We start from the raw sequence: 24,750 nt of genomic DNA on the forward strand, positions 1-24,750 counted from the left end.
CAGGCTTTAGTGATGGGCTACTGTAAAATTTACACTTCTAATTATTGCTGTAATTTGGGTATCTTATCACATACCTGTCTACATAATACAGGTATGTGAAAGTGGTATACTGAGGAAAGCATAATCCACTCAGTCAATCACATGTTGTGTGTCTGCTGGAAACATAAAAGACTCCACACTGCATACAACCCCAAGGCACTGCAGTTCTGCACTGTATCAACAATTTTCATGTTTTTTGTTACTTCTCTGGCAGGTTCTTGAGATTTTGCTGTTTAATGTAGTGTGACAGAAAAACACATGGAAGTTTTCAAGGTGCTTAGTAATTCTGGAACTCTGCTCTATGAAGCTACTGTAATTACTAGCAAGGAGTATTCTAAGCAGTATTAGTTCAGCAGGGTAATACAGAAACAGCAAGTTAACATAAATGGATTATTGCTGATAGCAGAGTGTTTACTAATATAGTTGGCATTAGAGGAAGAGAACACAGTAGATGCTAGTTAGAAGAGTTGGGTAAATGCTTTATCTAAATAATTCTGAGTTTATTTTTGTGATACTTGGTGATTTTCAGCATACCCCTATGATAGAATTTTGCTGGCAAGGACGCTGGTTTGTAGTGAATACAAAAGTGAACACAATTGGCAAACCAGTCATATTGGGAATTACTTTGCTTTTATAAAGTGGTCCAGTCATCTAGTCAAAGTTCAAAAATGATACCTTGTGACTTGCAAATCCACATATTCATGACCAGTAGCTGCAAAAAAGGCTAGTCAAAGTTCTTATATAAGTTCAGTATGGCCAAAATATATACGCAGAAATTGCTCGTTAAAAGCCAGATTTTTATTCTGGTCCTCAGATCAAGTCATGCCTTCAACCAGAATTTTTTTTCTGAAAGTCAAGGTATCACAATTAGAGTTGGCCTTGAAAAAATAAAAATAAAAGGTTAAAAAGCTCATTAAAGTGTCTGCAAAATGTAATGGTTTTTAAAGCAAAATGAGACGTTTTCTGAAAAGATTCTCAGCTAATTCTAATCATAACCTTACCTTGAAAAACTTAGTGGGGGTGGTGGTGGTAAAGAAATAAAGCCAAATAACGGAGGTGTCTTACAAACTAACATAAAATGAACAATATAAAAGCCCAGCTAGTAAATTTTATCATCAAATTACCATTATTAACTTATACGGTATTTAATATAATGTATGTAATACATTAATATATACATGTATGTAATGTATTAACTATATATAACTGTAGCACTATATTAAGTGTTACTGATTTTTATTATTTTTAACTTATTTGGCTATTGCACTCAGACAAGCAAGTAGGAGAAATACAAAAGAAATACCACTCTATACTTCAAGATCAGAGAGCTTTAATGATGAGAGGGCTGGAGCACCTCTCTTATGAAGAAAGACTGAGACAGTTGGGGTTGTTCAGCCTGGAGAAGAGAAGGCTCCAGGGAGAGCTTATTGCGGACTTTCTGTACTTAAAGGAGGCTTACAAGAAAAATTGACAGACTCTACTGGTGCAGGGACTGTAGGTATGGGATGAGGGGTAACAGTTTAAAATTTAAAGAGGGCAAATTTATATTAGATATATGGAAGAAATTATTTACTATGAGGATGGTGAGACACTTGCCCAGAGAAGCTGTGAATGCCCCATCAAGTGTTCAAGGTCAGGATGGATGGGGCTTTGAACAACCAAATGTAGTGAAAGATTTCCCTGCCTGTGGCAGGGCTTTGGACTACATTATCTTTAACAGTGCATTCCAGCCCAAACCATTCTATGATTCTACAATGTCTTAATTAGGCAAAAGATACAGCTCAGGGCATTCATGCACCACATAAGTATAACAGGCTGATTAGAAGTAAACACATACCGTAGTATATCTCATTTCCAGTAGGATCATTGTCCATGATGTTAATGATTCCCTTAATTTACAGGAGAGATGTCAGTTTGGTAAGAGATGTTGCCATGTCTCCACTCGGTCTTGGTTTTTTTCCTGAGTGTGAGAAGGAGAAGAAAATGGATGCAAACATTGTAAAAAAGCAGCCAACCAACCTTTCCCCTTAAACAATACAAAGATACGCACACACACTGAAAGGGAGAAAAAGATAAACTGGTAAGCAGCTGGGAGGACAGATGAGTAGATAGGGCTATATATGTGTTGCTTTTATGAGCAATGGCAAAGAAAGTTAATCTTCAAAGTAGAATTATAGAGTATATATCTTTTCTTTTACAGAGGAGGCTAGAGACTGCATTTTAAAAGCTCTGTGTTCATTCAAGCAGCTGAAAGCTGAAAACCCGGGGAAAAAAAAAGTGTCATAGCCCTGTTAAAAACTTCATTATATTCAAGCAGTCAGAGCAAGCTGGGTGAGCTGTCCAAGTGTTCTTGTCAGATCTTGGCTTGGTGAGATTAGCACACTCACCCAGGTGGGCTGAGGTAATTTAAATGGCATGGTATCTGGGCTGTTTACAAATAATGCTGTGTATTGCTGGGCAAGACCTTTTAATCGCTGCAGGGCAACTGCTGGAGGCTGACAGGGAAGAAGCCAATCAAAGGGCATTCTGACAGCTTATCCAGAAAGTCATCCACTTGATCTAACACACGAGCCATACCTAATGAGTTGAGTTTTACTAGAAATGTAATTAAAAATATATGTATTTCATAGCTTAAATATGGTGGAGATGGGCACATGCCAGAGGGGGCGTGTTCACAGAGGACCCACGACAGTTTTCAGAAAGTCTGAATTAAGCAGGTGACTGACAGAGAATAGCAAGAGTAGTGAATTTTGCTTGATTGCCATCTTTTTTTTTTCCCCTGAATTGAACACTACACTTTTGCTTCCACTTTGGCTTTGGGAGAAAGTCAGACTGAAGCTCTTTGCTTCTGTAACACAGGCTGCTATTACCTTGCTAATATTTTTAGGCAGCTTCATGGCTGCCAGCTCAAAGATAACAGATGAGCTGCAGGCAAGCAACACTGCCAGGGACCAGAGCAAAGAGCAAATCTGCAACTGTGCCCTTCCTTGGCCCTTACCATGCTGCTGCTGCTAACATGCTGATGGTGAGCAGCAGACATTAGAGCACTATGTCACCATTCAGTGCCCCTGACATTTACCATTTTCTCACCAGAAAGGTCAGTGTTGCATCCTGCCCAGCCAGAGTGCAAGGAAGCATACCTTCAGTTGGCAATTTTCGCTAAAGATCTCACTTGGCTTTTCAATAGATTTAGTTAAAATCTCTGCTTACAGTTCACAGTCTTCTGGACCCTAACATAGCTTTATTGTTTTGGTATAAATGAATGTTGAAATTTCATAGACTTTTTTTGGGAATTAGGATTTCATTCCTCTCTGGCTTCCAGAGATAGAAACTTTCCAGCCCCATGTGGGTCAGCAAGGACAGAAAAATGACAGGCAGCATCCTTTTTCTGTTGCTGTTAAAAGCTCATTTAGACTCTTTGGATTTATGACAAGTTTTAGTTCTTAAGAAACAGATCCACAGTATATATCTTTCATCCCTAGACAAGGCTGAGAATATCGCTAAGTCACATAGCAGGGGTTGATAGACTTCTAGTCCTCTGAGTCTATAACAACTTGATTCTTTAGTCCCACTAGTCTCTTGAGAGAACTTGTTACTCATAATCAAATCAAGATTTGTTAGAGCAAAATATAACTCCTCAGTCCCAAATCCTGTTTGGCAGAGTTCCACCATGTAAGAGGAAAAAATGTTCTCAGCCCTATTTGATTTTCATGGGGACTCTAAAGGTGGGAGTAAAACAGGAACTTGAATGTTCTCCTAAAAGTCATAACTGTATAGAACCTTGACCATTTACCTGCCTCTGCCCCCTTCCTCCCCTTAGAGTCTTGTCCTCCATTTGTGAATAGGGAGAAGAGGTATATTCACCTGAATAGCGAAAGGAATGAAACCAAGCTAGTTAGAGATGAGCCTGGGGGTGGCATGCCAGGGTTGGAGGTGAGATCGATAGCGCAACTGAAGTGGATCTGTGCCGGTGCCCAAAGTCTGAGCATCAAGCAGGAGGAGCTGGAAGCCATCGTGCAGCAGGAAGACTATGCCATAATCACCATCATGGAAACATGGTGGGATAACTTGCATGACTGGAGGGCTGCAATGGGTGGCTACTACCCTTCAGAAGTGGTAGGCAAGGAAGGAGAGGTGGTGGGGTAGCGCTGTATGTCAGGGAGTGTTTTGACTGCCTAGAGCTGAATGATGGTGACAGTAGGGTTAAGAGTTTATGTGTAAGAGTCAGGGGGAAGGCCAATAAGGCAGATATCCTGATGGGAGTCTGTTATAGACCACCCGGCTAGGATGAAAAGACAGATGAAACATTCTACAAACAGCTAGGAGAAGTCTCAAGATCACCAGCCCTTGTTCTCATGGGGGACTTCAACCTACCAGATGTTTGCTGGAAATACAGCACAGTGGAAACAGTCCACTGGAAATACAGCACAGTGGAAACAGGAGGTTCCTGGAGTGTGTGGATAACTTCCTGACACAGCTGGTCAGTGAGCCAAGCAGGGGAGATGCTCTGCTGGACCTGCTGTTTACAAACAGGGAGAGACTGGTGGGTGATGTGGTTGAATTGCACAAAATTATGTCGTTTCATCTAATTGTACAATGTGGGAAAGAATACTACAGAGATGTAGTAAGGAAAATCTAATTAGGTTATTTTCAGGGGATATTAATTGGCCAGATAGAAAGGTATGAAGTGCAGATTTATGCCTGTCTGGAATCTGACCCCGTGTTTCTAAAACATGTCAGGACAATCTGGTTAAGAGATATTAAAGCTAGAAAGCAATCTTTAAATCATATCCCAGGAATAGTAAAATTTGTAAAAATTTCACATGATAGGGACTGAACTAAAGAAACCACAAGAATTCCCTCCCACACTAAGCTCCCTGGCGCAGATTCACTGACCTTTGCAAGCAAAAAAGCAATAGAAAGTATATGCAAAGTCCTCATGGAGTCAACATAGTAGTAAAAGAAAAAAGAGCCCGGAGGACTTTCAGGCTCTGTTTTTGTCTCTGCCACATAACAACTGTGTGATCTTGGTCAAATCAGTGAGGTCACTGTGCTCTTGACTAATCAGTGGAGTTTATCTACAAAGCTGAGAAGAAAAATTTTCCTCAACCCTTATTTCTAACTTGGTCTACTGGTCTTGTACTTTTCCATAGGTCTTGAACAAATCAGTAGCATGCAGGGAAGGTTACTTAAAGGTTGATTGTCAAGTATTTTTTTTTTATCCTTTGAACAAAAAGCTCCCTGTTCGGTGCTACATGTTACTATTTTTATGAATGGCAATTAGGATTTAGAGTGTTACAGAAGTGGAACCAAAAAATTGTTGCTATGGAGGACTCCATGAACGTCATCCACTGTTGTTTTCATTTTGTCCTTTAAAACAAAACCAGACCCCTGCCATTCTGTAAGTTGGAATAAGCTGTCAATTTTTTGACATGAAGTGGCAGGATGTGACCCAGAGGCAATGGGGGAGCTGGTTTTGCATTCGTAAGATTTACGATAAGGGATCCACATGAGTGGTGAGGCTAAAGGAAGAAGATAAATCCCCAAAGGCAAATTCTACCAATAATTGAATTACAAAGCCATTATCATGCGCTGAAGAGAGCAACTTTATAGCTCAATTGTGACAGGATAAAGCTTGTTAGAATATTTATGTTAATAGGACAACTTTGGCATAAGGATTTTTGAGAGTATGTTCTCTCTTTCGCCTGTCTGTTGCAGGTAATTAGTCTTTCTGTGTAATGCAGGTATATGGTGTGCTCAAATGGGGGCTGGAAAGAAGGAATGATGAAGGTTGGGAGACATCTGAAAATACATAACATGTTAAGCACAAAGTCATCTGAAGAATGCAACTAGAGTCTAATGTCCAGAAAGAGAATCGGGACAGGTTGCGGGAATGGGAAGAGAGGGAACAGAGGCAAATGAACATTTTTAATGATGAGGGGTCAAACTGGATTTTCCAAGTGATGCGTCACTTTCCTGCTTGGTATTGCATTGCAGCCATTTCTAGTCTACTCTGTGTTGGTGTCGATAAGCTCAAAACGGCCAGAACTATGTGAATTCCATCCTGCCCACCTTAGCAGAGCCATACTGTCATCTGTAATTCATCTGCCATGCTTTGTTGCAAGAACAAATCTTACCTGGTTACCTCCAAAAGAAGGTGAGGGGTAGTCATAGGAGTCCTGATTTTGCACTTGTTTATTTCCTCTGAGATGTGGGAAAGCTGCATAATGTCTCTGTCTGCATATGAAGAATGAATGACATTTGCACTGGTTCTGTCTGTGAAAAGGGCATAGTAGCATTTCTGTTCTTCCAGCCTTTCATTCTGGGCCATTTACATTGAAGATTCTGTAAAATAACATTGTCTTTTATTGCCTAGCTTAAAAGACCTTTGATCTTAGCTGCTGTGAGCATGTATGCTACAAGGAATATATACCAAAAGTTTGTTATCATGTTTCTTGTGCCTGTAGTCCCAGATATGGTGTGAATGTGTCTGAAATCAAGTACCTAAAACCAAAGGCACACAAACCTACTTTCCAGAATGCATAAGCCCTTGAGATGGAGCCCTTATTGTCCGGTGCTTCAAGTTCTTTGTTTATGAAAAATGGTAGTTTGAAATTAAGTACATCAAGTGGAAGCTTTTGCTATCTTCACAATGCTGCCTTTTTGCAGTTCTGAGTGGTCTGACTGCCTTGCAAGCCTCATCAGTTCCCAGCATCCATAAACAATTGCTTTTGTCCCTAGAAGTGAAAAAAGATAGAAGAGGTGGAAACCCCAGGGTAACAGGGTCTCTATTGAATTTCCTTGGCTCAGAAGAGTTGACAGGCCAAGGAAGCCAAGGTTTTAGAAATGTTTCAGACAGAGATGGCAAGGGATTGGTCACTGCAGAAATATGCCAACTAGCATTTGCTGTGCAATGGGCAGTGCCAGGCTGCTTTTGTTTAGTTCAGCCTAGTTCTAAACCAGGGGATGGTTCGGGGTCTTTCCCCTGTGCTGCTTCTCACGGTAGATGTAGAATCTGCATTCAGAGCAATTACTGCGTTGCAGCCAGTGATATCGATTTGTGAAGCGCTCAAGTGCAGATGACTATTTAGCAAGTTTGATGGTGATTAAAATTTTAGGAAGCAACTTTGTAATAGGACTGTGGGGGTCGTACATATTTCATAATGTGAACATCTTCTGCGTAAAGGCAGTGGGGTCACTGCCTTGCACTCCCTGTGGCTTTTTTAAATCCTCATTTTCCAAAAAAAACCACATTTTTTTTTTGGTCTATTTTTTCTCTTTTCCTCCTTCTTTTTTAAAAACATACAGACAATTATACCAACCAAACACAAAAAGCTAATCACAAAAATACAATAGGCACTGTTCAGCAGCAAGTGTTGCAAGCATATCCCTGGTGTACTGAAGTTTCAGGGAGTATTACAGAAAGCCTGAGATTAAAGGGACGGACAAAGGGCATGCTGGCATTTTACCATAAAGTGAAAACATAGGCTGTGACAAGAAGAAAAGTTTGTGGACATGTGAGTGATTGGTCTTTGAGAACAGATGTTGAAAGGGAAGAACAGAATTGAGAAATATGAGAAGAAAGTGCTGCCGGCATAGCTAAAAAAAAATTGCTCAAATAGGGCATGACAAAGTTTTGGGCTACTGTTTATTTTTAGTGAAATTTCTGAGATAAATGAGTGGATCCCAGAGCTTTGTTCATGTGTACCCCTGTTCTTTGCAGGGTGCTTAGTTTATAAGCTATTGAATGCACATCGCTTTTCCTTATTTAGCTCATGGAAGTGTACGTTGACCAGGTTGCATTGACCATGTGCACAAAAGATAATGAAGTAGAGCTGGCAGTTGTATCAAGTTAGAAACACTGAGTTTCAGGCTTGGTGTTATCTAGGGCAAATCCAGTATGTAGTTTCTTTCTTCCATGTGTGAAGCCTGTATTTATTGATCACTCTAGTTTTGGTATAAGAACCTTCAAATCCGGTCAACAGTCGAGACTGGAATGTCTTTCTAATCAGTTAGGTTTATTACGTTTGTTTCATACTGATGCCATGGGCTTAATACTGTTAGTAATACTCAGTACATTGTCCTCCTCAGCTTCTAAGGATGATCCTTCCCCCCCCCCCAAATGAAGAAGCCTAGAAGACCCACTAATAATGTAGCTGAATGCTCAGTAGTGTTGTGATAGATCCGGTTGACATACTAAAAATTTAAGATTTCTGATGTATATTCCACAGTTCCTAATACCTTATTTCCAGTAGATGCTTAAAGACCTGATTGTCCTACGCATGCAAGAGGATATGTCTATCTTCCTACAAAGTGCTTGTTCCCAGCTGCAGTTCAACCGAGAGCACAGTATTTTTCTCCTATTTATGCTCATTGTGGTCAATATTGCATTTCTGAATTTCTTCTAGACTTTCACATGCCATGTAGTAAATAATAAAGCTGAGGTAAGCTATATATCTCAGGGCATTCTCTTTCCCCTTCACTTACAATCCATAGTTTATCTGTAATTCATGTTTTTAAATATAAGTAATAAACGTATTTCAGGTGTATTGTGTTACCTGCTTTGGGACCTTTATATGATCGCATGTGGGTGTCTGTGGTGTAGGTGTCCAGACCTCTTATATTCAGTGGAGAAAAACAGCCCTTTCTAGGATAAAGTTTGTCTTCTCATGAAGTCACATCTAACACAGCTCAGATGAGCCATGGTGCAAAACTGCCTGTTTCTCCTCACTGCCTGTAAAGAGAGTTTAGTGTGATTGTGACTGGCTCAGGATTAAATATCTATAGTGTATAACTGGTTAAGGTGAATATTACTTTAAGTGGCTTTTCGGGTGGTATGGAGCTATGTATAGAGAAATATCACAGGGCTACCACGGAACAAGACGGCATGATACAAGAAAATGTGACATTACAAAAATTCTGGTCCGTAAGCTCTCAGCAGAATCCAGATGGGAGTGATATGTTTCTGGATGTCAGCTGTGCACAGCTAATATTGATTTGAGCAGATATGTATTTGTATTTTGCCTGTCCTTTGCAACTGATTGTTCATGTTACCATTTAGTATTATGTGCCTGACTGTGACCTTGCACTGTCACAAGTAAATTAAGCCTATTATAAATCAGAGCAATGGTATGTGTATTTTTTAAGGTAGGAAGAAAGATCTAGCAGATGGGAAAACCTGGATATGGTTTCTTGCCTCTGCCTCAGATGTCCTCTTTGACTTCAGGAACTCCCTTAGATTCTCTGGACTGCAGTTTTCCTCTTCATTTGTCATCATATTTCTAATTTGCAGGAGTTAGAAGACATCAAAAGAAAGGAAGCCCTTGAGAAGATGAATAATGTTTATCACCAGTCATGTTTCAGCCATCCTTGTTCTGTACATCCTTGGGACAAATGATGGCTTAATTCTACCTTGAATTGAAGCTTCTGCAGTCCCAATACTGGCTGTTGTAGTGTGAGACTAAGTTACATGCAGGTCACTACATCTGTAGCCTTCTAACTTTCAGGGCTTGGTGGGTCCAGATATTTATATGCTGCTCTTAAGACATTTAAGAGTTTGATGTAAATTATGGCTCATATCACAAGTGAGAACAACAGTGACAATGATGTCCCATCCATCAGTGAGATGTCTCATTCTGAAGAGAAGTTGCCTGAGAAGATGCAAGAGCGTTGTTTCTTGGGGTCAGGATAGCACTGTGAGGAGGAAACTCACAAAGCACCTGACTGTAGACTCACAGGCTTAAACTAGGGCAACAAGTTCTTTGCTGGCTGAATACTGTTATTCCATGTCTCTGAAGAGACAAAATGTTCAAATCTGTGGGATATAATCCCTGTTTCTTTGGAGAGTTCACATCCCCAGGGGGCTGTGTGAGGTCAGGAGGAGGAATGCACTGACAAAGCTGTACTTTATCTTCTGTAATAGCCCAGTTCCAGGTGTGCTTAAAGCCCGCTTGAATAAACAAGAATAAAAAGGAGATATGCCAAATCAGAAACATAGTTCTGCGTTTTTTTAGAGCTGTTTGTCGCTGGCATCTATCTATCTTGAACTGAATTGTAACTAGCAGGCCCAGCATTTTGCCCCTACATCTGCTGATGACAGCAGGTAAAAGGAAAAAGCCCTAGGAAGGTACTCCCTTCCCACCCACTAGGTGTCAATTATCAGGAAGCAGAGATTTTAAATGTTAGTTGAATGTTTAGGAGAAAAAGACCTTGCCATAAATGTTATTGAAAATGGAGAAAAGGTGAAAGCAGTGCTGGCTCAGAGTCTTCAGTGAAACTTCTGCTTCCCAGCAAAGGAGGACAAAAAAATCCAAACCATTTCTAACTAGAGAATTGTTACAGATTTTGTCAAGCAAACCTAAGGATTAATCAGGACACAAATAGTCTTGTTATCATTTTTGTAATAGTTATTAGTTAATGCTCATTATGATTAAGGGCTGGTGCTGCAGTCAGTAGGAACTGAATTAAGGTCTAAATCACTGTTTGAATCCCACTTTTGATTTCCGGAAAAATAATGAGGCTTTGAACAGAACACAGCATCTAATTTGTCTATCACTGGAAATGAATGATGCTGTTCCCTCATGCATCTATTAAGTTGGAGGTCAGGAACTAGCAAGAAACTGGTTGTTTAACCCTTAGCCTTAGTCTAGGGTTATGACTTGGATGAGAAGACCAGGACCAGAAACAAGACTGACTGCCAGAGATGTTGCTGAGGCTGCTGTATGATGGGATTGGCACATACTTGCAGTCAGTACTGCCATAATTCAGACTGTCCATCAAACCAATGGTCATTTGGACTGTCCCAGGGAATTCTCAAGGCCAGCAGTGCCAGTCTAGGAGAACCTCAACAATGGCAGCAAAATGAGCCCATAAACCCTTTATTTGCAGTGCTCAATGTCTTTATGTTTTTGCTTGTTGATTCAGAGTGAACAAACAGTCATTTTCTGAGTCAATCTGAAATTTCTTTTATTAATGGAACACTGTTTTTATTAGATCAGAAATGATAAAATGTCTTAAGATGAAATGGGGTTTTTAAATATCTTAATTAATGAGGGAATGTTGATCATTAGGAGTGTCAATTAAGCAAATGTGCATAAAATGTCCAATATAAAGGAACAGCAATAATTAGTATGCTGGCAAACACTGTTACCCCATCAGTTAAAGTGTCCTGTATCCCACCCAGAACTGAAATGCATCCTTCTCACCAAATCAGGAGACACATCAAATGTCAGGTGCCAATGAGAATAGAAGCAAGTCTCCAGGTGAAAAGAAGTAAAGGGATCAGAAATAAACAACTCATAAGTACATTGGCATTGATTCAATAAAATGGTAGAATTTCTTTCAAATTTTCAAGTTTATCTTAGGGAAAACTCCAAAATACTTTCAAAATTATCAGCTCTTACTTGTGAGTGTGAATATAGGTGCAGCTAAACAGGATCTCCTGTGGAACTAATCTCAGACATTCACACTAGCTGTTGTTTTTAATGCCTTTGTGTCAATCTGTTTTTTACAGGTCTATGATGGGTTCTGGTAGAGAGCCTGATCTTGTGCATCTGGAGGCAAAAACAGCGGATGGTCGTAAGTACAGCAGCTTCCAAATATTTTGATGTTCTGGACTGCCCTCATATTCTTTTAACCAACCAGTGTCATGATGGAAATCTGACTTTTTTTTAGTGATTGACCCTAATACGAGTTCCAAGCCAGGTCAGTCAGAAGTGAAGTCTTTACATCAGAGCAAAAAGTTGGGATTAACAGGCTGTGAAAGGAGCCAAGAACATGATAAGGAAGAATATGTGATAATCAGTAATTGGAGTTAGTATATACAACACTATTCTTTCTTCCTATGTGATTTTTGTTCTTGTGAACATGGCATTGGAGAGAAGTTCCTGGGTCACAGAATCTAGCTGCTGTTATTTCACACAGTACATAATATCACCTTGTTCATAGCTTTGCAGTTTTAAGAAACCAGGGATACTCTGCCTTAGGTACTACCTTTGAAAGTACCTCATCTGTCTCACATTAGGAACCTTTTAACAACCAGCCTAAGTGCATTCTTCACTGTTATTGCTTGTCCTGGCGTTGTCCTTCACTTTCATCAGCTCCTCTCCCTCCCTGCTTTGCCTCTTGTACTTTTCTCCGTTCCAGGAGCCTCCTTTATCTGCAACTCCAAAACTGGTTATAAATTCTCTCAGACACCAGCCTTTTCTCCTTCCATCCATGCTTCCTCAAGGTTTATCTTTGAGCTTGACTGCCTTTGCAGATCTTTGTCCATGTATTTCTTTTCCACAACACTGGGTTGCCTCAGGCAGGCGTCACACTGAAAGCCTGACTGCGTAGATCTCATCATTGTAATTTCATATATTTTCCCCTGTAAACAGCAGCTTTGCTGCAACATAACAAGCAGATTTTTACCATTTGCAATATATACGTATTAATGATGCAGTCATTTAATTCCTTTAAAAATGGATAAAATTCTCCCCTGAATTGTATCCCTAAATGCAGTGGTGTATTATGTGTATTTTGTCATTGGAAACTTACAAACTCTCTGAAAAGGTAACTGCCAGGTAACCAGTTTTTTAATTCACTGAAATTTAGCGTGAAAGAGAATTTTTTGGAAGATGAATTTTGAAAAGAAACAGTTGTGATAGAAACCATAAAGTTTTAAAGGTCTCCATTTCAAGATATGCAAGATTAGTAAAAGTAAAAGGATGTATTATCTCTATTTCTTATCATTTGTGATCTCAGATTATTATTTCTCCTCTCAATTTCACTTACCTGGACATGGCAGCAAGGCTGGGAACATGAGGCTTTCTATTTCTTGGGACATGCTAAATGAGAATGAATTATTCTAACAGGACAGTGTATATTTTAGCACAAAATATTACTGTTATAGGGCATTAAGAATTCGAGGTTATTGAGATGAAGCACTGCAATTGATGTTTAAGGAGCTATATTCTGGTGACGATTTTGAGGGATGTTCAGCTCACAGTGGGCAGAGAAGATGCCATGCTCCAAATGTGTTGAATGTTTGAGTTCTTAGGCTCTAATAAGAACATTTTGCACAGCTATAGCACATTTCTGCAAAAGATATCTCGAGTGCTTAACAAATTAGTAAGCTTTATTACAGCTTTTAGGATGGAAACGGAAAAACAGGTAGATGAAACTGCCTTCACTGAGGAGTCAGGCATATTAGTAAAGAACTGTGGAATAACAAATTATTGCTCATCAACTGAGCTCTAGTAAATGGTTCTGCATGCTTATATTAGCTTAGTGGTAGGGCACCACAAATTAAGACTTTCTGTTCAGGCAGTGACAGAACTACTAATGTGAATATAGTGGTGGTGTCACACCTTCAGCCAGTGGGGACCCCTCCTGCAAACCAGTCATTTAGATGGAACTGCTCATGAGTCAGGAGGTCCCCAGCTCAGCTCATTGGCAATATAAGAAAATGTGTTGGATTTTCAGTAAGTGCATGCTCTGTTTTGCCCGTTGTTCCAGGAAGCATTGGTCTCTGGCATGGGACTACAGTGAGTAGCTGGAAGCAGTAACCTTGGAACATATCACAGCATTTTTTACCAGAAGACATTTGGTAGCACTGCAGGTCACAGGATTTTGAGACTGAGACAGGCTAAGAGTGTGCACATGGTCCATTACTCTAGTTACCATGACTGACTTGCTATATACAGATCTCTTGGCTACTAGAGCCTTCTTCTAAGTACTAAATCTGTCTCCTTTTCCTGGACAAAGTAACCATGACCCTCCAATGGATGAACAAACATTCCTTCTCTGGAATGAAGCAGCTGTGTCACTGCCAGTGGGGTGATGGGATGAAATGTGCTGAACTGAGAAAGGTATCTTTTTTTCAAGCTAAGGGTAATTTGCAAACATTTTTTTCATGGTGTTTTGTAGTTTGTTTTTTTTTGTTTGTTTGTTTGTTTTTTATATTTTTGCATGTATTTATTTATGCTTTGTTTGGAATATCTCTTTTGAGAGTTAACCAAGTGCAAACATTCAATAAATGGATTAAATTTGAAATGGTAGACTTGCCAAAACAAGGCAGAGAGAAAGAAGGAAAGGGGAGTGGTGTGGAAACAACTGTGCAATCTGTACAATAAAATAAAAGATTCTGCAGTGGAAATATGAGGGCTGAGCAAAAACCTGTTGAACTCAGTACAAATGAGAAAAAACAACTCATTCTTGTGCTGGTATCTTTTCCAGCAGAAGCTGAGTAGTACAACTGGAGCTTTAGGTGAGAAAAAATTGAAATGTTAGCAGAGTATAGTGTTAGCCCATCTCCCTGGCAGAGTTGTTTGGGAATATGTATCAGCAACAGCCTTAGTATTGGGCTTTCCCTGCTAGAGCACCAGTAACTCTCTATCTCTGTTCCCTGATTATGGTCTGTCTGTGCATTTTATTTATTGTGTTTATATACATAATGTAAAAGGTTTGCAAGGACCAAAATAGCAGTCTCTTAGCAGGTATAAATCAGTAAAACTTCAGTGGCATGTTGATTTACAGCTGTTGAGGATCTGGCTAGCAATGTTGTACCTGAGCTCACATGCTCCCTACTTTTTTTTTTCCCCCATCATGATCCAGAAAAATCTGAACTCCTGAGCACACTGTGTCTCACCAAACTGGGGTGCATGTAGCAATGAACAAACCGAGTACAGACTGTGCAATTTAGTAGTATTGATGGAGTCAGATTTGCAGAGCTAATCATTGCCATTTATGCTTTTAATACTGTTGTGTAAATTTTGGAGAGTACCAGGCAAATTTTCATCATGTCAGGTGTGCTGGTTTTATTTTTTAAAGGCTTCAGGCCCAATCCAAATCAAGTTGGAGTTGAGAGCACAGTGGTAGATTTTTTCTGGTTGGGAGAAGTTCATATGAACCTTATCTCACATTTCCATTTGTACACTGGGTTGTCCCTGGTGTTCCACTTTGATTTTTGGAACAGGATCAAAGGTAAGTCAGCAAAGTCAGCAGGAATTCTGACTTTTTTTTTTGCCTGATTTCAGGTCAGCACCCCAGTAAGACAATTAATCCCCTACAGTTCTTAACTACATGATAAGCTTCTCTTTGTTACGTTCACCACCATAGTCAGCAGGCAGTGTGACTGGTGGAAGTTAAATCTGTTTGCTCAAATGCAGCTTGAAGTGCTTACAGAAGTTGTATAAACTTAATGACATGTGAGTTTAAGGTTTGTAAAGAATACACAGGTCCTGAAAGATCCTTAATTAGTGGCCTGATCTGTTTTGAGCTGGGGAGGGAAGGTTATTCCAGTAAGGCCTGATTCAAGCTAATTGACTTGGGGAGGTAATTTTTATTCAGGTGGTGCCTATTGAGGAATCCCGACTGTTGGTGAGAATTAGAAAAATGGATTCCTACAAGGCATTTGGAGACTAACTGGGTACCCACTGGTCCTCCAAAGAATGGCAAAGCTGACTCAGAGAATGTTTAAGTGGCAGTTTCTATAGATGCAAGTAAAGAAAACCAACTATTACATTTATGAGATACAATTTGCTTATGTAGATAGATACCAATTGATTTTGAGTAAAGTTTTTAATTTATGTAATTTTAATTTTTTTTAAGTGTAGATGAAAGAAACTAATGGATTTTCTAATGGGCTGACAAAAATTAAGAGTTCCTCTGATAGTTACAAAATACTTTTGTTTGCTTTGCTTTGCTTTTGCTGTCCTGATTTTCACAGCAACTTCTTGAAAGGTGCTGCTGTGATTACAGGTAAGGCCAATGCCTCACCTGGGGTCAGGAGTGCTCTCCTTGCTGATCAACAGGGATGGGGCATCTGGCCACTAGTGTCTCAATCGCAAAGTTGTGCTAGGACTTCAATTTCTGTTTTCATAGAACATTGCTAGGAAGAATAAAATAATCACTGCAGCAGAAAAAACAAGTAGGCAACCTCGCCTGGCAGTGTTTTGCTAACATAGCTAGTGTGGTGAATTAATTCCTAAAGTGCCCTAAATCTGTGCAGTGATTTTTTTTTTTTCCTGATTGTGATTAGTACTTTTTCCTGATCATGATTAGTGTTTGTCCTGGAGAATGACATCTGTTAGTTTCTCTAATCATAGCCTTATGCCAGAAATGGCAGAGGATATACTTCCCATGTAAAGAAAGATTCCCGACTCTAACGGTAAACAAAGAAAGAGTAGCAGCAGGATAAAAACAGATTTGTGAGTAGTTAGTAAATGGGATGGCTTCATTTCACTAAGCTTCATTACTGGTTAATTGCTTTGCAGTTGCTGAGTCCTGGACAGTTGCGAATATATTCCCCATATCGTAAACATTTCACAAATCAACATTCAGACCAGATGGAAATGGATAAAGAACAGTCATTTTGTGTGTTTCTCAAAAAAAAGAGTAGAAATATGAAAGTATGGGAGAACATTATTAAATTTTTTAATTAATTGCCATGGCAGGTTGTGGATGCTGAAGATGTACTTGGACTACCAAGGCTCCTGGACAAATTCTTAAAACTTTTTCTAGGCTTCTGTTATTAGTCACTGTTGCAGAGGGGTTACAGGCCTGGGTCTTTCAGTGAGATATGTTACTACCATGTTCTTGTGGTTCATTAGTTACAGGATGCATCATCCTTCCAAAGCAGAAACTATCCCTAATGTCTAAGCTACTCAGTAATGAACTGGGATACTCCATAGTAAATCTGGAAGACAAACAAGTCATAGATTATGTGGATGCTCTTTGTATAAACCACTGTTTTGTCCTTGGTGGATTTATTTGTCAAGAGAAGGACACATTCCTCAATGAATTAGAGACAAGAAAACCAAAAAAGATACATTTGCAGTGAGTACAGTGATTTTTCCTCTGACTCCTCTTGTGATCAGATAAGGTTTTTGAAAGATATGGCTGCAAACTTAGACAAGAAAGCAGTGGGTATTGGGGTTTGGTATGTCATCCAAAGTAACACTCTGCAACAAAGTGTCCTGAAGACAGCCCTACTCTGCTTTAGGAAGGGATTTGAAACTCTCCTGCGTATTTTTGCAGAGGCTGACCAGCCTCCAGTAACTAACAACCTTCCATCTCCACCAATTAAGCCAAGAAATACCTCTGGGAAAGACTGAATGCATTTCCCTTGAGAAGGTATTAGCATGGAGCTCAAGCTAAACAGAAAAGACTGAAGTATTTAATGGGACAGGGTCTCCCTGGCTCATAACTTTTGCTATGTGTTAGCATTTGCAATTCTCTTTCACCACTGAGACAGATTAATTTTGTCAGAGGTTTCCCTTACAAGATGTCTCCTCCATTCTTGTGTTCTGTGACTTTTCTTGCTTCCTCTTTAGAAACAGCTGCCGTTCCCTGAGAAGAATCCTACTCTAGGTGTCTAAAACTGTCAAAATCAAAGTGTCTGGGAGTGTAAGAGCTGGGAGTTGCTATGTTCTTCTCTCCAGGCACAGCATGACTTTGTTGTTGTATATTAAAAACAGCAGCTGTTGTTGGAGGTGAGGGTTCTGGAAATGAAAAGCATAATGTCCTAATTACCTATGGCAGGGAAAACATCTGTGCGGGAAAACTAATGAAATTAATTCTAGAGCTTAGCAACAGAATACATTAATTGACATTAATTAATGCTAAATTACAAAGCTCTGCCAATGGAATCACATAAAATGTCCATGAGAATCAAATGCCAAAATTAAATCCTTGAGTTAATGTGAGCACAGAAAGACTTCCCTTAGGAAAAAAGCAGGATCCACACGCTGCAAGAAGCCTGCTTTTCCTTCTTTCCGTCTCCCATAGCAGAGGGAGTTTTTCTTGGTGTGCACATCTCAGGGCTTGGGTGGTTGGGAGATTAGCTTAAGCAATTTCAGTGCTCTGCCCTTTAGTAGTTATTACTGGCATTTTAGAATTGAAGCCGTGGAGAATTGCACTGTAAAAGTTCACAGGAATTGCCTTAGTAAATCTTCATCAATGGTACAATCACTGCTGCACAGACTTGTGTGATCAGAGCAGAAATAGACATACTCCCCATTCCTCCATCAAAACAGGATCAAAAATACTTTGGTTGCCTCTAACAGATTTCAGTCTGGCCTGCTCTTTAAAATTTCTGAGGAAGGAGATTCCTTAATCTTCTTTGCTGGCTGGTCCAAGGAGCACCCATCTTGTTACCTCCTTGTGCTCCCAGGAGAGATAACCCATTTGCATGGGAAGTAAGGCAGCATTGCAGTCTCCTCTTAGTGTTTCCCAGATGACCAGTGTGCCTGTGGAAGTAAAAAGTAACAATGGTGGTGGTGGAAAAAGAAGAAAACAAGGTAGGAGTCAGAGGTCTGATCCTATATAGCTCTGTGCTGGGTGATTCAATCCCATATGTGGAAAGCCACCTAGTCTTGTCAGCAGCTCAGACAGGGGGCGGTGGGGTCAGCCGTTTCAACTAATGCTGCTTTGTTTAAGATCGGGATTGCCAGGCATTTCACTCAGGAACCTTCTTGAGAGAATGAGAGACCCCACCTGGAGTGCTGTGTTTAGTTCTGGAGTCCTCAGCACAGGAAAGGCATCGACCTGCTGAAGCAGGTTCAGAGGAGGGACACAAGAACAATAAGGATGGAACACCTCTCTTATGAGGAAAGGCTGAGAGAGTTGGAGTGGTTCAGCCTGGAGAAGGCTCCGGGAGCACCTTCTTGCAGCCTTCCAGTACTTAAAGGGGGTCTAGGAGAAAGATGGGGACAAGCTTTCTAGCAGGGCCTGTCGCGATAGGACAAAGGGTAATGGTTTTGCCCTAAAAGAGGGCAGATTTAGACTAGACAGGATGAGGAATTTTTTTAGAATGAGGTTGGTGAAACAGGTTGCCCAGAGAGGTGGAAGATGCCCCATCCCTGGAAACATTCAAGGTCAGCTTAGACAGGGCTCTAAGCAATGTGATCTAGTTGAAGATGCCCCTGCTCATTGCAGGGGGGGTTGGAGTAGATGACCTTCAAAGGCCCCTTCAAACACAAACCATGCTATGATTCTGTGGGGGCAGGTGTGGGAGGTTACCCTTCATGATATCATGGGTTGAATTAAACAGGAGGAGTGGGAACTGGTTGTGTTGCAGGTGCAGAGATGCATGCCTGTGCTCCGTCTTATGACAGAGAGGGGACATGCTGCAGCATATAGTGCTATTGGGTGGTGGAAGAGGCTCTGGCCTACTTGTCCCCCTTGTTCCTGGGGCCAGAGGGGCAGAGGGCTGAGCTGCTCTGAAAGGCAACTTTCCTGAGCTTACTGGAACGAGCAGGCTGGGAGTAACGTAGTTCCCTGCCCTCTCGTGGCTAACGCGGAAAAAAACATGTCCCTCTAAAGGGAAATACATTTTGATCATGCTGTCCAGGCTATGTTAATTAATGTTTTGCAGTGAGCTGCAAAACCATAAAATGTTATAAACTGCAGTGACTGATAATACTTAGCACTTATATATTCCAAGAACTCTGCAAATGCTGGGGTAAAATCATCCCTCATCAAACTTTCCTAAAGGTTCGTTACCCTCCATGTCTGTTTCAAGCAGAAGTCAACAGCCCTTAGAAGCAAGGAAAAAAATGTCAAATGATAGATTTTAATTAAAACCAAGATGAAATATGAGGTGGTAAAAATCCAGCCATTTCTATTTCAGTGTAAAATGCTACTTCTCTGATCAGAAGGTGGTAATTATATCAAACAAGGGGCTGTGCTTCTTGAACAAGAAAAAAGATTAGAAGTCGTTCTCACTTTAAATGCCATGTAGTGTTTCTGTCATATGAGTGCTAATACTAAAATGCCAAAATCCTTCTTCCTGTAAATCAGCTTTGTCATTAAACAAAGTGCAATTTCTTAATTGATCTTGAAAGAGCCCAAACTGAATAGTGAGAATCTGGTTCTGTATTTTAGGGTAAATTTACCACCATAAAGGAATTGAAATTGTTTTTCTTCAGGTGATGGATTATGAGATGAGTACCCTGCAGTGCTTCAGAATAGTAGAGGAGGACAAGCCATGCTGTGACAGTGGATGAGATGGCTTTAGGACTGCATTTAGGCCATTTGAAACATATGACTGACTGAAACTGCTAAGACCTCTGGTTTCAAGAGAGTGTAGAATGATTGCCCAAGTCTGCCAGAGTGCATCTACCTACACTGTCAACAGAGAAGTAGGTAAAATCCCTGAACAGGAGGTGGTCTGAATTACTTTGCAAGGTGCTCTGAATTATTCTGCAGAGTGTAACTACTGTAGGAAACAGAGATGTGCTGTGGAAGGGGCTCTCAGTGGTAACGCTATGGGCCAAGTATTGTCTGAAGGTATGCTCATACATCTGTATGGTATCAACCTTGGCCATGTTCTAAATTAATTTAGCATGTGACCATCGACAAGCTGTCATGCTCTGCAGCAAATCCCACACCATGGGGATGATGGGGAAACTGTAGAGGCTCAGCACAGAGTATGTGTCCTGCAGCACAGACACAACTCTTCAGAACCCATAGTTACTCTGAAGGTCAGAGGACTTGAGCTGTTTATTGCCTCTGTAAAGGGTCCTTCACAGGTCTCTTGTTCCCTCACTCAGCTCCTTGCTTTGAGCCTAAGCCTGGGTGGCATCCAAGTAAACACAGAAGGGCAGGTAACACTGCTGAATCATATATCCTTGACTAGGTTTCTGTCAGACCTGAGCCACAAGCAATACATTGTGCCACCTTCAAATGCTGCCTCTGGTCTACTTCCAGCATAGAATTGCAAGAGTGGTGTGGAGTAACCAGATCAGTTACACTGGGCTCTCTCTTGGTATGAAGGAGCAATGTATAGGTCTGATGTATGGTGGAATAAAAGAAATAATGGGAGGCTGAGGCAGGTGAAGAAGGAAGGAACTTAAAGGAAGAAAGTGTTCAAGAGTGGATTTACAAGGGGTGAAAGGGAAAGAAGTGTTTTGTTGCACTGAATGGATCGTATCATTTCATGTCACATGAGGCTGGGAAGCAGAAATGTTACCTCAGCAAACAGGTTCATGACAGTAGGAAGAATCTGAGCTCAGGATCTCAAGTATCATGGTTTTGTTCTTTTCCTTGCAGATGCCCAATACATCACCTGCAAGATGCAGAACTGCAGTGAAGCCACTCGCAGCAAACCCTTTCCAGGCTATATTGACCATAACTCCTTGATTGTCCAGGATGATTATGTCTTTGTTCAGGTGCAGAACACCCTCTTCTCTTATTTATTCTATTATTTTATATTCTATTATTCTATGTTATACTATTTTATCTTCCAGTTCTTTGCATGTGTGTGCATGTGTGTTAGCTCTCAACTAATCGGATAATACTGCATCCAAATAATAAAGACACTGAGTGGATTGTGGCTGTTCATTACAATGCTAATAATGTTCCTTTTACCTCTAGTATTTTGTCGCTGAAGGGTAACGGAGTTCCTGGCTGGAACCTCCACCATATGTAAGTGGAGTGCTCTGTGCCACTCCCTGCAATCTCATCGGCACTCTAGGTTGCTGCTTTAACCCCCCAGTTTGAAGTGATCTGTCAATCATCTGCTATTAAAAGGGAGTAGACGACAGCTTTTTTGAGCATAAGAGGGAAATAGAAAAGGAAGGAGGGAGTCAGAGAAAGAACCGAAGAAGTAGTAATCAGGCTTTATTGTTATGCCTCAGTTGTGTTTATGGTGAAAAGGCTGAAGATGAGATGTACTCAGCCAAGCTGTGTTCCAGGTGAGAGCTGGTGAATAGATCTGAACTACTGTGAGTGGGTTTCACTAAGCTGCTGCCAGTGTCCATTTAATTACAGCTGAAGAGAACAAAAATAACAACAGAATAGCAGGGAACATGGAGATGAACTGCAAATCATTAGGAGTAAACTGGTTTTCCAGACAGTTTATATTCTGCCATGCTTGGGGGTGGAGGGAAGAGAAAGGACAGATATTTTAAATTGAGTTGATTGCTAATTACCTTCAGTTAATGAACTCAGTCATAAGCACCAGTCTAAATCATCCACAAATAAATCTGGGACATACGTTCCAGAACAGCTTTTGTGCCTAGTGTGTCTGAGGCATAAATGGAATAAATGTTTATGTGGTAAGGAAAACAGGGGCATGCTTCACTGTTCAGCCATGGTCTCTCGTTTCACAATGACTGTATTTGTGGCTCGAGTGACACAGGAGCTGGGAAATTTTTCTTCATATGTGAATTGATTCATTACTTCATCACTGATGCCTTGGTTTTGTAGTCTTCAAGACTGCTAGTCTTCTATGTTCTGACCTGATGCTATTACACACTTTAGAAAGGCCAACCCCTTTACCTTATCTGAAGTTAATGCTGGGGAGGTTGACAACCTTTCTGGATAGCCCCTCTATTTTGATATGTTTCTCTTTCTGTCTATAAACTGTTGTATAGTGCTCCCAGTGCTGTCAGATTTTGGCTTTGTTCCACCTGTATGCTAGTTGCACTGTAAGGAGGAGCATGTGAGGAGAGGCAGCCTGTTAAAATGTTCCCCTTAACGCCCGATGGGACTTTCCACAACTTTATATTCATGTTCATAATACAGTTTGAGAAGGTATCATATAATATTTGGATTTTGGAAGCTCCCATTTTAATCCTTAAACTTTGTAGGATTCTTAAACAGAAATAAATATAAAAAGTCAAAGAGCTATTACTTGCCAATCATTAATAATTGATGCTTACAGGTATGAAATAATAAAATTATAATCCCTGGAAACAACCTTTGCTTTGTTCAAGGTAGTGAGTGAATTCACTGTTGGCTGTTAATTCAAAATGGGATTCTTGAAGTGGTTACATACGTATCTGGCTGGCAACAAACAACTAAATAACATGCCGTTGCAGATGCTGGACCGTGCCTGCCTTATCCCGGGCACTGTTCTTCAGAGGATGAAGGGCCCTATACCAGACTGTGAAGGCTTGAAAGAATAGATGAACACCCTGAGCACCCTCCCCTAGCCTTCCCTACCTTCCTCAGTCTCTGTCTAGCTTTCTGCAACTAAGGCATTTGGAATGAGGATTTGTAGGCTCAAAAGCACAAGGATATAGGGAATGCAGGATTATTTCTCCCACTACATCGTGTTTTATTTACAAACTCACACTTTCTCATAAACCATGCTTTTGGCTTTCCTTCTCCTAATTTTGCCCAATTCCTTTAAAAAATTTGTTGCAGAGCTTTAGAAAAAGATACAGTTCTGATTTTACTTAATCTGGTATGAATCTATCCTCTGTGTATCTTGCATTTGAAGCTACTGCAGTGCATTTTAAAACACTTAGTACTGAAGAAAAGTCTTGATAAGCCCAGATATCAGGCAATTAAAGCAAAGTTCTGCATGGAGAATCCCTTGGAATATTTATTCTTCAGTATCTTTCATCCAAGGATTTAAAAGTACTTTACAAACATTGATTATACGTTCAGCAGCACTGGAAGCCAGATAACATTGACAGCTTTTTTTTTTCTGTCCATTTTTCCCCCTTAATAGGTGGTAGGAAATTAAACCTCACATTGCTGTAACACAGAATTTTCAAGTCTTGCCATCAGTATTTGGGCACAGAAATAAATGGCCAGATTCACAGAAATGCCAAATCAGCTGAGCTTTTCCTGCCTTCAATATCTGTCAATGCTTAGCTGATCTCGTAACAAATACATATGATGGCTTGTACAGGACCACATAGGAACCAAACTGGAGGCAGAAAAAGAAATCAAGCACCATGTCTGCCAGTCTGCTGATCTAACCAACAGCCTACACAGCAGCTCTGCAGACAGCAAAGAGGAGTGTTTTGTGGTAAGGCAGAGAAGAGCTGTGGTATCAGCAGATGGCATAATGGCCCAAGTGAAGCCAGGACTTCCTTCCTCCAGACTTTCACCTGAAATTCTGGCCTTTGTCCCTCTTTGCAGAAAATGAGATTGCTCTTGCTTTCTTTTTCAGCCACTGTCAGTTAGATCAATGTTTATTCATCAGCTGTTACTACAGCTGCAGTTTTAAGCCATTGCCACCAACACCATGGTATTTCTCTTGACAGCATTTGCTTGATGTTTTTCCCTGATAATAAAAAAAATATTTTACAAAATCCCGATGGTAACTTTCCTGCTTCTCTCGTAGTTGACATCAGGAGGAAGACCACATTACTACGTTTCTTATAGGAGGAATGCATTCACACAGATGAAGCTGCCAAAGTACTCCTTGCCCAAGGTAGGTTGCTGTTGCTGGAATGCCCATATAAACTTACAGATACTCTGATTGCACAGAAATTCCTGAATCCAATACAAGTAACAGTAACTGGAAGATGACATACAATGCGTGAAAACTCATTTACCAGAACATCTGCAAGCAAGAAAGGGCTGAAAACAAGCTCAGCACTTTGGCTAGTCAAGGACATCAGCATGAAATGTAGACTGATACCACAGCCCATGTCAATTACCATTTCTTTATGGTTAGTTAATTAAGTTTTGGAGTAGACTATCTTTTCTCTTTTTTTGGTCTTAAAATTCCCTTCTCCTGTCCCTGTCCTATGTGGGTTGCTTTTTGTGCTTTGCCTCATTAGCAGATTTTAATGGGAACCAAGCAAAGAGATGTCTTTGTGTGTCTGCTCCATATCTTCCCTAATTAAGAACAATGGTGAATTAGCAGTGGAGCTTGAAAGGCTATTGCTGCCTTCTAGAGCTGAATTTTTTAAAAGACCTGTATAAAATGTTAGCTCCATTTTGAGGAAATCGCCATTTTGCAGCTGGGCTCCTAACAGCTTCTTA

General features: G+C 40.4%; 1 protein-coding gene across 4 annotated transcripts in view; it reads left to right on the forward strand.

Moving 5' to 3' along the window:
- Window positions 1–24,750, forward strand: part of SORCS1 (sortilin related VPS10 domain containing receptor 1) — a 304,454-nt gene that overhangs the window by 203,821 nt on the left and 75,883 nt on the right. For all 4 annotated transcript variants that reach the window (XM_056352733.1, XM_056352734.1, XM_056352735.1 and 1 more), the window contains exons 6-8: window positions 11,552–11,616; window positions 21,073–21,191; window positions 24,104–24,193. In XM_056352733.1, the coding sequence (XP_056208708.1) occupies window positions 11,552–11,616; window positions 21,073–21,191; window positions 24,104–24,193 (274 nt within the window). The remainder of the gene's footprint in view (window positions 1–11,551; window positions 11,617–21,072; window positions 21,192–24,103; window positions 24,194–24,750) is intronic.

Source organism: Falco biarmicus, chromosome 9, assembly GCF_023638135.1.
Source record: "Falco biarmicus isolate bFalBia1 chromosome 9, bFalBia1.pri, whole genome shotgun sequence".
In the NCBI taxonomy this organism is placed as follows: Eukaryota; Metazoa; Chordata; class Aves; order Falconiformes; family Falconidae; genus Falco; species Falco biarmicus.